Consider the following 15,789-nt stretch of genomic DNA (forward strand, 5'->3'; position numbering starts at 1 on the left):
AGTTACATGCATATAATGTAGGTTCAACAGCAGCGAATGATGCTCGATATGAGTCATAATTCACATGCATATAAACAGACAACAGTTTCACATATATCATGGCCTAGGTACTTTATAAAGCAACTCATTAGTCACACTTTTCCCTTTATTACAGTGCTCCTAATATCAAAACATTATGCTGTGATTTTGCAGGAATGAGAGAAATATTTGATTATCTCTAACCATATAGAGTGCCTGAATTCTCTCTCAAACAACATGCATATAACATTCTCTCTCACTCTCTTTTGCTCTCTGGGGACACTGTAGCCATCGTGAGAACCAGATGCTTTGGAAAATTAATGATTTAAAATAAAATTGGAATAAGCGGCACTTCAGCGCTTATTTAATTCACAACAAAATAGGCATAATAGGCTCCTGGGGATTCCCTCTCGGCAGTGGTGGAATGCTAAGCAGCCGAGAGGCAAATTAGCCGAGGCGGAATGGCGGCATAGCTTTGTCTACGCCGTGTGATTTCCCCCTCGCACACTCGTTAGCACGTCAAGACCCGCCAGAGAGGGGGGGGTGGTGTTGCCCATCCGACATTTCAAATTATGCAGCGTCATTGAAGAAACAGAGCCATCTGAGGTTATCATCATCTGGCTCAGATCCCGCTGCATATTCAGATGAGCCCAGATAAAGTGGCCAGGATGATGGAGATGGTGCTTTGCTATCAGTGATGTGAATGTGTTTTTTACAGGTTGTGATATATAATATATACCTCTGCATATCTGTGTTTTCTGTGACAAGGAAACAGAGATACTAAGGTGCTGCTTTAATGTATCCTTTAAATGTGATGTACAGCATGTACGCCAGACGGATAGACACAGGGTCAGTGTGCAGAGTGATAAAGTGATTCTGTATTACTATCCACAGACTGAGAGATTAACGATGACGTAACCACGAATGTACTCAACAAATGGAGTGTGATGCATTGTGCATGTACTGTACATCTCAAATAAATGGCCTATGCTGCTCACTTGACACTTCAGATTGTTAATGACCCTGATGGAGTACCCATGATTACACACAGCCACAGCCACTAAATCTAAATCTTATTTTTCTAAATATCAAGTCTAGGCTTACTGTCCGGTGTGGAGTCGTGAACTGTAAGATAAGACGGACAGATAAGACAGAGGTTCATACCTTTCACAGTAACATAGACACTCTGGTGTGTGGAGAGCTGAGGCTGCACCAGCACGTTGCATGTGTATTCTCCTTCGTCCACGTCCTTCTGCACATCAAACAGCTTCAGGGTGCCGTTGTTCTCAAAGGCCCGCTGGCGGTGGTTGTATGGCAGCAAATTGGAGTCCTTGTACCACTTGATGGAGTAGTAGGGGTAGCCAATGACACGGCAGTGAATGTACATGTCCCGGCCAGCGATGGCAGTGAGGTTTTTCATTGGTCTGATGCTGGCAGGCCCTTGAAGGACACATTGGAGAGACAACTCTCTTAAAATGATTTTGAGGCAGGGGGGGTGGTATAAAGGATAGTTGTGCTGTGTTGCGTGTGTTTTCAAGACACCACAAACTTTATGTACTTTGATTCATTCTGGTAGTACGAAAGATTTATTTAAGAGACTGCCTGACTAAGATACCCTTGTAGTTACTCAAAGAAAGGCATCTAAGCAACTCAAAAAAGGAAATCAGGCTCAGAATCATTAGCAGTGGACCCAATCTGCTCTATTTCCTTCATATCAAATGGGCTTTTTGCCTTGTCAGAACCAGGGACTTGTGTACCCCTCTATTTGAGCCTGTGGTGAATATTACCTTTCGCTCCCAGCTCTTCAGTGCCGACTGTGATTGCCTCTGACAAGCATTAGAGTGGAATGTTCCCTTTCTCCACTCATGAAGTTATTATCAAAACCATTACTCATGTTGCCAGCTGTTCGCACACTTGTGAAAAACCAACAGAATAACCAATAGGCTTCCATAGCTCAGTGTCTATCTGGGAAATGGACTATTAGGCTTTTCTTTAAAGTACTGTAGAAGACAGTTTAACTAGGCTCTGTAGTGTACTTTGAGCACAGGCATATCCTGGGTTGCTACTCTCTTTAGCACGATTAAGGAGCCAACGATGTGAGAAACAATCATTACACATTCTCAGCAATGGCACCTGTGGAGATTTATCTTCATTGCTTGGCTGCTTTCGGCATCCATGGACCCACGCTTAAGGGCTAGAGGATCGCCCTATTTAGCCTTACAACATGCAAGAATGAACACAATCAAATTAAACCAATCAGTGTACAGAAAGTACCCTTCTCTCTCTGCCATAGAGAAATACTAATAGCTCTGCACCAAGCACCAAAAGCCTGAGCGCCCCAGTATTACTGCTACACGACGACAGCAATCCAGCCAACCATGTCCCTGTAGAGAACAGATAGCACTACAGTCATACACTGGAGCTAACAGTAAATCACCCTAATGGCGTCCCAATATAAAGCTATCAGCAGGTGCTGGGTACGATGCGAGGCATTAGAAAAGCAAATGCTGACACCAATGACTGATGATAGGAGGAGATGCTACAGGGGGCTGTGGAAGTGTCTGTCCTGTTCTAAGCAAGAAGAATCAGACTGAAGCTACAAACTCAAAACACATCTAATGACTAAAACTGAAAAGCTCTTGACAAACTTAGTCAGGCATTCTTTCAGCATCTGGACATCCAGGCGCTTTAAACGTAGCCAATTAAAAACATTTAGAAACAGAATAAATCAAGACATGTTGATGTGTATATGTGATGGTGTGCTGGAAGAGTTGATCTGACAAGCACCTCTTACGTTTATTCGCGCCTGGTAGGAAACTGTCCCGGCTGAGTTGTTACAGATGCAGCGATACACCCCTCCGTCGGGCACCTGGGTCTGGCTGATGTTGAGGTGGCTGACCACATGGCCTTCGGCGTTGGTGTAGTGGGAGATGCGGTGACGGCTGTCCCGTACCACAGGCTCGTCATCCAGAGTCCACGTTACCCTGGGCTCCGGTGTGCCCTTCACCGTGCATGACAGGGACACAAACTCATTGATGTTGTAGACCTTCTCGCTGAATGAAGCCAGAATCTTGGGGGTGCCATCTAGGCATTGGAAGGAGATACACACGACGATGTAGATTTTATTATTCTACACCGAATACTATTATTACAGATCACAAGAAAAACACATCTGAAGCCTTTTATGAAAGAGAACCTGTTCAGAATTCAGACTGATTAGTCTGCTGCATAAAAAGCCAAATCAAAGTGTAAAGCAGTTTAATACAGTTTCTGTCTCTGGCTTCACAATATCATTGATTATCAACAGCCTCCTAATATTGGTGTGGTCACGGGAGGCAGACACTGCAGCAACACAGCTTGTGCAGCAGCGTGCTTGCCTCTTTCAGAAAATCTAATAATGCTAAGCTGTAGTGCACCACTGACTGCCGCGTCACGTACACACTCTAAATTTGAACAAGAATTCACAGACACACAGTTTAGATTCATATGTCCATGCTCTACACAAACACCTGCACTCACAAATCAAAGGCATTCGAGTTGATTCAGTTGTTTATCCATATAAAGTACTGAAGGATAACTGCTCCCAACCACACATCTCCACCAAGTTCACTGTAAAGTCTGACCTTCCAGTATGACTTGAACAAAGTCCTGGGCTGACATCTTGCCGTGTCTGGCGAAGCACTGATAAGCTCCTCCATCGCTCTTGGCCATACCAGCCATGACCAGATTCTCCCTGTTTTGGCCTGTCATGCGGACACTGTTACTGGGGTAGATGAGCTCTCCGTTGCGGTACCAGGACAACTGGTACTCCTCGGAGCCGGTAACGCTGCAGGACAGTGAAACTTGGCTTCCCACGCTGCCCTTCACCTTCCGTGGGCTCACCACAACCTTCAGGGGCTCTGTAGGTTAGGGAGGTTAGAGTTCATTAGCCGCAGCAGACTGGAATATCATTATTAATATCATAATGACCTTCCCAGTGAAAATTTAAAACCACTGCATGTAAAAACCTGAAGCAGCATCTTTAGATTCCTAGCTAAAAATCAACCCACCAGCCCGTGGGCACTGACCTTTTACTTGCAGCCTGCCAACCACCTCAGCGTTGCCATATCCGTTCCACACCTCGCACACATATGTGCCTGTGTCGCTGGGCTGGGCTCTCTCTATCAGCAGGCCTGTCACACTCTGTCTGAAGCGTGTGTCGGGCTCCAGCGGCCGGTTGTCCTTTAGCCAGCGGTATTTGGGTGTGGGGTGACCGGAAGCCTTGCAAGGCAACTCCACTCGATGAGACGCCATCACCTCTCGCCGCTCAAAGCTGTCCAGGATGTGGGGCGCTGAGTTGGTGGGGTCTGCAGGAGGGTGACAGGCAACGGTAAGTGGTTCGATTTATTGATCCTATTGGATCACCAATCTGACATTTTCATACGTATCAAGTATCACATCTAGTTTAAAGCTGCTTGCAAAGTCTTTTCCTTAAAGGACAGTTTAGCACAGCACATAGTGTTTGGGCACTCGCAACAGGCAGATCAAAAAAAAAGAATAGTGAAAATCAAAGCAGCGGAGGCCAGAGAATATGGTTCAAGCTCCAAAAACAACCGATCCTGCTATTCTCATAATGCAACTCGATAGCGTCTTTCGTGAAGACCATTCCTGCTTGGTAAATGTCTTTTAAACTCCCTTTTAAATGGTTTAAGGAAAGGAAGGGCATATTCTGTTGTGAAAGTCCTTCCCACAAACTGTGTTGGCACAGATCTAATGACCTTTATCACATGTCACCCCCTCTTTAATTCATGTGTTTTTTTTCCCTGTCACTCTCTATTTTTTTCAAATGATCTAGATCTTCTTTAACAAGTACAATTTTTTTCCATATGGTCCTCTGTCAGTTTGCACACACAGATTTTGAAACCAACCAAAATGAACAGTTACACTCAAAACTAAACTAAATGAAACAAAGAAACACACACACACACACACACACACACACACACACACACACACACACACACACACAATTTTCTACAGAGGTTGGTGTAATTTTGTATGGTCCGTTTTGGTAACTTGTGTAATTTGTAGTGAAGTATTAATATCTATTTCATAAACGATGAGTATGGCAGGATATGATGTGATGCCTCGTATTGAAATTTTGCAGCAGAGCCTGTTGACACTGTGCCTGATGCATCATTTTCACCGTACGTATTCTGGTGTTCCTCTTACCTGAGACAATGAGGCGGGCGCTATTGCTCTGTCGGGTCTCTCCTGTGTACCGATGGCGTGTCATGCACCTGTAGTTGTACAGCCCGTCTTCCATTTGCACATCCAGGATATACAGGGCTCCCGTGGATGTGATGAGAAACCGTGACACTGGAAATAGATTTTAAAAAAACATTATTGATGTAACAGCTACAGTACACAGTGGGTCTTAATAAAAAGATGAAACAAAAGTAAAATTTGAAAATGTGGGCTCCTGTGAACACTGTATCCCATTGTCTGTGGGCCAATCAGCACCAAATACCTCCCAATTATGTGACCTGCAAGTACTTTATAATGCCTCTGGTCAATCAACATAATGCTAAACATTCTGAAGAAGCTATCTGTAGCTTGCAGATGCTCTGTAAAACACGTCTGAGACACTGAGCCTATGGTCTGCAGACTCAACCTCAAGAGAGCAGCATCCATCATATCCTCTCATTTGATTAATCCCCAGACTCCAAACTCAGCTCAGCTGTTCATAACATGTGTGATGAGATTTTCATAAACAGAAACAATAAGGTGTGGTGTTACTATTTGGTTCATTTTATAGAACATATTTACCAGTAGACACATTGTGAGTGACAAAGTAGGTAAAGAAATTTCCTCCCACTGATGAAGGCAGACCACCCTGGACCATGCACAACTAACTCAAATATCATCTTTTGAACCTTTTGAAATCCTGAAAATGCCCCGGTGGATGAAATACACTCCATGTTTCACCAAAATCTAACTAGTGGTGCCTGAAACATTGTGTGTGACACGTGAAAAAAAACAAATAAAAGATCAACTGCCACCAGATTTCATCACAGGAGACAAGTAGCATTTTATAACGAATAATATTCTCCGGTCATGTAGTGTGCAGAGAAAGCTTACTCTGTGTATTCATTCTTATGCACTGGAATCACTACCTTACATATTCTAAAGAAGGAAATACAGAAAATCCAATTTTGAAGTCTCTTAGCAAATATTTGCAAGTCAAGTGAGGTACGCAGCGCTGTGTGATTGTAGTCGCAAAACATCTGCTGCAGCCCATTTAGCTCAGCGCAGCTCTGAGGCGGTGTGACAGGGCTGTGTGTTGTATAGCAGTGTAACACAGCTCGTTATCATGTAGCTCATCGCTCTCCTCTCTCTCTCCCTCTCTCTCTGGGGGGAAACTCTCTGTCTCTCTCTCTTAGTTTCTCTTTCTTTCTCTGCTCCAGACTAAAGCGCAGGGAGCCGGGGATCACAGAGCGCTTTGATAAGGCATGGCTGTGCAGGTCGGATGTGCTAATATCATGCTGATGTTATGCTAATTTGTGTGAACACATGGAAGTAGAGAGAGGTAGTCAGTGTTTATGAGGAGTGATGTGTGCTGTAGCCGGTGGCTGCCGTGGTATTTCATGTCACAGATGATGGAGAAGCCTATCTGGGGTGGGGATCAAATGGGACGTCGTACGGTGGGGGATTCTGGCAATATTGGGAGAAATATCATAATGCAGAATTTATGGGGTGTTGAATTACTCTCATTTAGTCCTGTCATGACAGTTTAGCACAGAATAAAGCTAAATAACAGAAAGAGGTGTAGTGCAAGTTATGATCATTGTTGTGTTAAAGGTGTTATCTGCAACAACCCAACAATAAATTAGGAATTTCTGCAATTACTACATTTGGTCACTACCGACATCTGCAATTATGTTTTGAATATCACAAGAAATCTGATCTGCCACTTTAGGGGAGAAAAAAAATATTATTTTAGTACAAAATTAGCAAAATATTTAGTAAAATGTTGAAAGAAATCTTTATGTTTCTCACAGCCAGAGTGGATGGAGCGAATGGCAGATAGATGGAAACATGTTTGCAGATTACAGTAATGGTGCAATGTGAATAGAATGAATGAGGGGACAGAGAGAAATGGGGGGAGAAACTGAGAGGGAGGAATACACAGAGGAGGATGCTATTGTGAGCAAGTGATGACCTAGTTAGAAAGACCATGGATTTGATATCCTGAAGGGGTTTTTCAGCTTGTGGTCGAGATGCTCCAGTGTGTGACAGACAAGCATTGGTAAAACGGGGGGGGGGGTGCCGGAGAGGTAGTACGGACCCATACGAGTCTGTCGTCATAACCACAGACACAGGCCATGGAGTATTAGCAAATTTGAATTTTGCTGGTTGCAAACACAGTTAGTTTTCAAGGGAGAAAACAATTCAGAGAAAGCAGATATCAAAGGAAAAAGGGGGTGCAGGCTGCTTCTCCTGTCTCCTTTTTCCACATTCTTTCCTCGAAAAGTTGTCTGGCATCAATAGTTGACAAGACAGGCTCATGAATGAGATGGGCTTTCATTAGAAAAGACCGCCTGTCACTGTGACAAAAGGCCACGCCTGGGAGAGGGGAGTGTGTTTTAAATGCACGTTAAAACAGACCGTAGACACACTCGCACATGCGTTTACATGCACGAGTGTGTGTGTGTGTGTGTGTGTGCTTGTCTCTTGTTCAACAGCATTTTAAAATGGCTCTAGACTATTAGTGAATTTCTCGCTGAGGAGAATGGGGTTCATTTAAAGGATTATATTTAGGCCTATGTTTGATACTGGAAACGTTGCAGTTTTCACTAGCATAACTCAGAAATATGCTTTCAAGGAATAGTTAGACACTGTAAGAAATAGTATTTAGAAATAGGAGTAACTCACCAACAGTTAGCTGATAAGACTGATACCACTGTCCACGGTCCCAGGTACCACTGGGATACCACTGAGATGGTTAGCTTAGCTTAGCACTGGCAGGGGAAAACAACTAGTTTGGCTCTGTCCAAAGGTAGAAAATCTACCTACCAGCACAACTTACAGTAACATTTTTACATTTCAGTTTTAACATAATGTTAATATAATTACTGGTGAGCTTTGGCTAACCTATTTAACCCACAGAGAGAGCCCAAACTAAACAGACTGACAGCTAAAATCTGAAATGTTGTGAAGTGCCATCATGTAGAAAAGTAAAAAGAGTTTTGAGAATTGAAGATTAGAGCTTTTCAGCAGGGGGTGAATTTAAGTAAGACCTTTTTCAGAAGGTGCATATTCAGACCACTGCAATGGGAACAGAAGGAGGTCGTGGCTGGTGTTCATTTAAAAATACAGAAATGTTCAAGGCTGTTTATATTTGATTAAGTTCTTGATTCTTGGTTAGATTCTATTTCCTGCTTCGCAAAACCTGCTTGTGCTCCCCACCAACAAACAGAATTGATTGTCTCACACAGAGCTGCAGGCCAACAGCACTGTATTGTATGTGCATGTCCTTGTAAGCTGAGGGCATTTTTGTGTTACGCTCGTACCACTGCAGTTATCTTAAATCCCACTGGCTTGTGTGTCTGCATATTAAAGTCTTTGTGTGTGTGAACATATGTGTTTCTATGCGTGTGCGAATGCAAGTGAGTGTGAATGTGTTTATGCAGCATACAGCTGCATGGAGGAATGGTCAATAATAACGATCGAAGGCGCTCCACTACGCTATTCCCTGCTCCTCTCTGCTCCGCCTACTGCATACTAACACCGCCTGAGAGACAGCCTCCACTGTTCTTGCAGTGTGTGTGTTAACATGCTAGACATATGCGCATGCGCTTGTGTCCACACCTGGGTGTATTAGTGTATATTTCTGAAACTATGGCTTCACTTCACCCCAGGTGGCTTGCTGGTCTATCAGTCGTCGCCTCTTCCCTTCCTCGGCCCGCCCAGCTGCTTTGGCATCGCCGGTGCCACAAACACAAGTCCCTTTCTGTGGATCCACGCTCAATAGCTTCAATTAATCCCCATATAAGCCACACTGAGCCTGCAAGTGGACTCTTTGTTCATTCAAATTGGCCTAAGGCCTTTCAGTTTTTCACTGAAACCTAAACTGCTTGTGAGACGTAACAGAATCAGTGAGAAAAGCTGAAATGTGTCTATATTACAATTACTTTTCACCAAGGACAGTTTGCACTGGTGTGGGTGTGTTGTCACTGGACAAGTTAACGTGTTACAAGGACTAAGACAGACAGATTTCCAATAAGGTGGAAACACAATGACACACGGGGACATAGCACAACACTTTGACCTATGCTTGCTGGACGACCATCTGCCCCGACACATCTGAAAGAGTCACCTTGTTTGCCTGAGTGATTTCAATATTCTGTAACTGAGACATGGTTGGAGGAAAGATGAGATGGGAGGAGGGAGAGAAGAGATGGAGAGAGCAAGCAGGAGAGAGAGTGAGAGAAAAAATAAAGGATCAAAAGGGAAAGAGCACCTCTGGGATACAACCACTCTCTGTCATCTAAAATGACTTACAAATTAGCTTACAGCTACGCGCTCCCACTGAATGAAAAAAAGACACAACTTTCATATGCTAATTCAGATCATGGCTAGGCAGAGCAATTATCCAAAAAAAAGTCAGCCTTGTCTGTCTGACAGATCTCAACAAGAACCCAGTACCTCTGTTTCTTACACCTTCTGTCAGTCTTCCTCCAATGCAATAAAAGGAAGAGCAAGTACTGTACATAGCACAATGTAAAGATATTGTTACAATGAAAAACTAGAACCCACATGAGCACTGACTGGAGTAAACCTGCTTATGTCTACATACCACATAATCCTCTGAGTCTATTATTTTAGCAAAAGAAAAATACTGTTTAAAACCAGGGATCCTATTTCCACACGGCACATTTTTTGCTCAGTGAGAAAAACTGGGAGTGATACTTTCCTCTTCTGACCTTGAACACCTCAACCTGCAATCCTCTGACTCTGAAGAACTTTGAATCGTCTGACCTATCAACACCAACAAGGGTGGAGTCAGCTAAACAATGCAGATAAAAATTGCTTCCTCATCACTCTGCTGGCAGTGTCCCCACTGTGCAACTGTCTTGGAGTGTATTAGCAAGTGGAGTGTTGTCCCTGGAGACAGCCGGGGCCTACAGTGTCACCGTAACCTTGTCCACTCAAAGTCACACAGCTTGACAAAAAAAAAAAAAAAAAAAGATAATCCATGATGCTTGCACAGTTGCACACTAACAAACAACCTATCTCCATCTTGAATTGAATTTTATTGTTGATGTATCAAAAATAGATTAAGACAGCACATTTTGAGTGTATGAGCTTAGAGATTTTTCTTTTCACCTGAACCCAACAATTGCACATGTAAAGCCACGTGTGTGCTGGACTGTAATTAAGCAATAGAGCAAAAATAGAGTTTATGTTTTGGAGAATGACTTTACTGAGGCGATTAGGTGTGTGCAGATTTTGGCAAAGGTGTTGTTCATTCACAGACTCAGCAACAAAAAAAAAACATTTCCTAAATCCTGTATGTATGCACCCTTTTTTCTAAGACCAATAGCACTTTGAAAGCTTCACTTTGCAGACAGATTGTCTCTGTTATCACGCTCACACAGGGGAACAAATATCTAAAAACAAACAAATCACAAACATACTGGATGAATTCTTACATCTCTTCGTTTATGAAAAGCACTGTAAAATGTGATTCCCATTCAGTACAATTTGAACATAGCAAGTGCTGTCTTTTTAACAGTCTGAAACTGCAGCCATAACCCTGCCATATGCCACGCCACATTGTTTCCCACTATGAGAAGTGTCACACAGTGACTGGCGCCAGAATTGCCGGTGTAGTCTGTGAGTAATAATGAGTGTATGATGAGCCCAGGAGGGCCTGTGTTGTAATTAGGTCTGGTCAGAGTTATTGGCAGAGTGACTCTGGTTTGATCAGGCTGTGATAAGCATCTCTATGGAGAGGGGGATCCCACCAATTTAGAGCTCCTATAATAAAAATCATTTGTCATTCTTACAGGAGGCACACTGACAGCTGCTGCGGTTGCCATGGCAACACACTGGCCACCATTCGCTTAGCTAGCAATATTCCCAGTACTGTAAATGGTGGAGAGGTGGAAACACCCACACGGATACTGTCCAGTCAAATGGTTCAGTGCTTAGACACACACTCCTCATCACCGCATGGCTCGCCTAAAGAATTATACTTTGATGTAAGTTATCAGCCTAGATAATGAAATGTTCCAAAATACTTATTTTTCATTTTCAATCTACCGTTTAATGTCATTCTGATTTCCTTTGATTTAATCGTTTTGTTCATTCTTATCTGCTAATGTCATAAACCAATGTCTGGGGATAGAGGGTGTTGTAAGCTCTGTAGATTGTAAGGCCCAAATGGAAAAGGTAAAAAAAATCTTTATATTCTTCTTAATTTTTTTATTCTCAATGAATTAGAGAATCCATTATTTGAGAAAATAATTTGCAGGAGAATAAATGATAGATTAATCAATGATGAAATAATTGTTATTTGCAGCCCTAGACAGGAATTTATGAAATCTTGTTCTATCCATAAATTCAGCTTGAGAAACATATAAAGTGTAAATTTTTATTTTTGAGACAAGCTGCTACTGATCCAACAGACAGCCATGAGATGAGCTAGTCCAGACTACACTAAACCCACTGTAAAAACACTGTAACCTGGAACTGCACGCACAGACTTACAAAGGCAGGCTCTGATTTAAGAATCTCTCTCTGTCTCTCCCTTCCATAAAGAGTTTGAAGTATATTGGGCCCATTAATACAGGAATACACAAACAGACACACAAACCCAGCACCTGCCCTAATTTCTCCTCACACCTGGACTACAAACTTGAAGCAGCCTATCTGGGTCTAGACCCTATCTGCTCGCTACAGAGTTGAGTCAGACTAGAAGGCTGAGCTTTTTTATTGCCGCTCCTAATCAGCAGCAGCATCCCTCTGCTCATTAACTAGACACACGCTAGCCTGAGGCTAACGGCCTCATATGTCAACCACAGATAAAGATGTCATCTTCTGCTTGACTGAATAAACCACTATTAAGACTAGATGCAAATGGACGTTGAACGATATTCAAATCAGGAGGCAACAGGGAAGCTTAAACCCTGAAGCGCTTGGCCTCAACGTTGCCCCACATTCCTTTGTCGTGTTAAAGGGAAGAGAGATTTTAGATACTGTCTATCTTCAGAGAGATGCTCTACAAGACATTGGATCACTATGAAACAATACAAGAGCAAGAGTGATATGACAGATGGCGACTGTCCACTTGTATAAGGTTTAAGGTTGAACATTTAAAGGGCACAGTCTTAAAAAGAAAAATGATATTACCTAAAACAGGCACACCTCCCACTTCAACCCACTAAGAGAGACACAGCGTGGCTGTGATTCTGGGATTAAAAGAGTATCCCACTAATTTAGAACATTGTCAAGCTAACAATGGACAAAAATCAGAGGATCAGGATCATTCTTCTTCCTTGTGAAAACTTGCTTCCTGCATTACCCACAATGCACCTCAGCCAATGACAGTCCTGGCGGAGTTGGTGTGTCATGCTAGTAGCAGCAGCCACAATCAGACACGAGGAGTGGGCTTATAATGGTGTCTCCTCACCTGCAGTCCTCGCTTTTCACTTCTTTATTTTCTCTTCCTTGTATGTAAAAAACTCACTTGGTAATAAATACGACTGTGACTCTGAGGCCGGCTAAGCTCACCGCTATCTAACCCCTCTGCCCCCACATAGACTGACTCAAGTGACATCACCTGAGGCAATTTATCAGATCTCACACACGCCCTCTAGGAACACAAAAGGCTTTGTCCAGTTTTTTTCCTCACTATGCAGTAGTACTCCCAAACACTTGTAAACAGACTTTGATATGTAAAAGCAGTGGAGTTCCCCTTTAAAGTCTTTGTCAGCAGCAGTGCGTCTGTGTTCAGCAAACTGTGGGCATAAGAGGCTGTGTAGACAGACCAATGAAACTCTAGCTCGTCAAATATAAACAGAATCAAACAACAGACCGAGTAAGAATGGAGTTTATTTGTGCAGGACTTATTTGGCAGACAGTGACATACTATGATAGGATGTCTCTATTCTCCACCAGGCTGTTTCGAGGCAGCTGTGTGAGGGTTTTTTTTACCAGACAAATGTTTGTCTGCTGAAGTCAAAACTGAGGAGGGAAATCTCCACCACAATAGCTTTCAAATCCGTGCCGGTGTGTTTCTCTCCGCAGTGTGTGGAGGGCTGCATGTGCGGCGTAATTAGCCAGTACTGGAGTCGAGCTATTAAACCCCTGATGGTTGTGTGTTTACAATGCTATCATTGGCCTCTCTCTGGCCAACACTAAATGAGCCAGTGTTGAGCCTCAGCTGTATAATCATGAATATTCATCTCTGTCTGTGAGAACCTCTGTGTGTGTGCTGCGCTGGCGGGCATTAAGGAAGCTATTACTATCTACTCTATCACAATCCTATCACAAGTCACTTTGTGTGGATAATAAGTCAAGCTGACAACAATTCTGCTTATTGCCAAACCCAAACAAAACAGGCTTTGTTTTAGGGGCAAAAGAAGAGCCGAGCCTGTTTCCACTGCTGCAGCCTTTCACTTCAAAGAGCAACGTGGCAGGTTAGGGTGATCTTAGTGGATCCCATACAATTTTTTCTCACTGTTTTGTTTATTTACACTCATACACACACACGCACGCACACACACCCACACACACACACACACACACACACACGCTTCATGCTCCCCAAACATGAGCGAAATCATGTTTGACGAAAGCTCAGGATTGGAGAAAAATGGAAAAGCCTGAATAGCCTTTGCACCACTTAAGGAAGAGGAGAGGTATCGACTGCAACCAACTTTGTCTTGAATACCTCTGACACACTCAGAAAAGATGTTTGTGCCCACACATTTTCAGTTCGTCTTCATGCCGAAGAGGTTTTCATGCAAATGTGCACATTTAAACGTGGTTGTTAATTACATTTCCTAAGTGAGAACAAGACAACCCTTCAAGCCCTTGCTAAACTGTGATAACTTGAGTGTAAAAGAGTTACTCCCATAGTGCCATTCCCTTGAGACTTCATGGCACCACATTCCCGCTTATGGAAAAGGACTTAAATACAGTGCTCATTGGTGTTTCATGATAATTTGTGGTGGCAAGTGGAGCAGGCGATGCCGCTCTGTGAGTAAAGCAGAGGGGGCAAGAGGAGGATTAGATAATCAAACAGTGTGCCACTTTAAATAATCTCTGGCTCCTCTGGGGGAGGTGAGACTTAAAGCCGGAGCCCTTCTGATTTAATTGTCTGATTTCCCCGTCATTACGGTTGAGGGCCTCAGTAATTCAGGCTTATTAAATATTCAGAAGCCACACTGAGGAGGGGAGGAAGGAGGGAGCGGCAGGAGAAAGATGAAGGTGGAGAGGAGTAAGGGAAAGGCAGTGGGAGGAAGTCCTGGCGGGACCAAGCATATGAGCGCTGCTTGACAAAGACAAAGATCTACTTTGATCCCCACTGTGAAGAAACAACGCTTTTTATGTATTCAGAAAGTGTGTGCTGGGAACAGTTTTGCAGGTAATAATTGGATGTCCTCACATCATGTACACAAATGTCAAGGCATGACTGAAGTGTCTCAAATGATGGTGTCTTTTTAACCCTGTATCGGGTAAACCAGTAAAGTAAAGGCTATGAAGAGGTGTGTGTGTCTCCTGTAAGCTATTTGTGTAGCAACAATATTTATCAAACTCTGTGCTCCTTGTTCTATCATGATCTTCTATTGTATGGGTCATTATGACGTGGGTGTTATTTATATGCAGAATTAGCCGCAGCATGTTCAGTTGCTAAATTTGTGAATGTCTGGCATCGTTTTATCAGTTAGATCCTGGAAGCAGCAGCTTGACCAGCACAGAGACACACAGACTGGAGAGTAAGGCTGTCAGGTGCAGCTCTGACATCATGTGGCCTGCTGATTGAAAAATAAATATATATGGATGTTTTCCAGAAGGCTTACATACATGCAAAGGTTTGGGCTGTGAATCTGTCATGACACACTTTTTTTTATTAGTTTCAGGAAACTCTCAGGTTGTGCAGCCAAATCAATAGAATAAATGAGAGGACACAGAATCTCAGCTGAGGTTTAAACTGACAGACACATCAAGCAGAGTGAAAGTCAACCACATATACATTTTTAAGAGTAATTTAAGTCTCAGATATACATTTACAGAACAAATGATGAAAGTCATGCTTTGGTAGAGTTATATAGGCAAATAAAGATTTCACAAAGCAACTGTTTTGTAGAATTTAACTGTAAATGTAATTATGTAAGCAAATGCACTTACACAACTTTGGTCCAGTGGAAAAAAATGTCCCTACCAAATTAGCAGTTATAAAAAGTACTAGTAAATGATTCAACTTGTCACTGTTAAAAAAAAAGCATCTCTTTTGGACCACTGAGCTCAATAAACAACAAAACAAACCGGACCTCCTCATGTTGAAAGGAAGTGCAATGCTGAGCCACAGGAACGACCAATTATACACCACTGGTTTAATTAGACGGACACCTTAAAAGCAAATTCACCTGTCACTGCTCAGTGAGGAACATAAAGATTATACAATCAAACATCTGAAGTCATTTAAAGACCATCTCATTGACAAATTGACAAAAAAAAAAATCTTCTTCCGCTCTGCATTAGACTGCCAGTACGTACCTA

At 42.8% G+C, this 15,789-nt stretch overlaps 1 protein-coding gene across 1 annotated transcript in view; it reads right to left on the bottom strand.

Annotated features, from left to right (window-relative positions):
• LOC139213326 (cell adhesion molecule DSCAM-like) overlaps positions 1–15,789 on the bottom strand; it is a 67,495-nt gene that overhangs the window by 24,869 nt on the left and 26,837 nt on the right. The window contains exons 5-9 of the mRNA XM_070844003.1: positions 5,230–5,376; positions 4,086–4,364; positions 3,642–3,917; positions 2,806–3,102; positions 1,183–1,458 (exon numbers count right to left, since the gene is read on the bottom strand). Of these exons, the coding sequence (XP_070700104.1) occupies positions 1,183–1,458; positions 2,806–3,102; positions 3,642–3,917; positions 4,086–4,364; positions 5,230–5,376 (1,275 nt within the window). The remainder of the gene's footprint in view (positions 1–1,182; positions 1,459–2,805; positions 3,103–3,641; positions 3,918–4,085; positions 4,365–5,229; positions 5,377–15,789) is intronic.

This window comes from Pempheris klunzingeri, chromosome 14, assembly GCF_042242105.1.
Source record: "Pempheris klunzingeri isolate RE-2024b chromosome 14, fPemKlu1.hap1, whole genome shotgun sequence".
In the NCBI taxonomy this organism is placed as follows: domain Eukaryota; kingdom Metazoa; phylum Chordata; class Actinopteri; order Acropomatiformes; family Pempheridae; genus Pempheris; species Pempheris klunzingeri.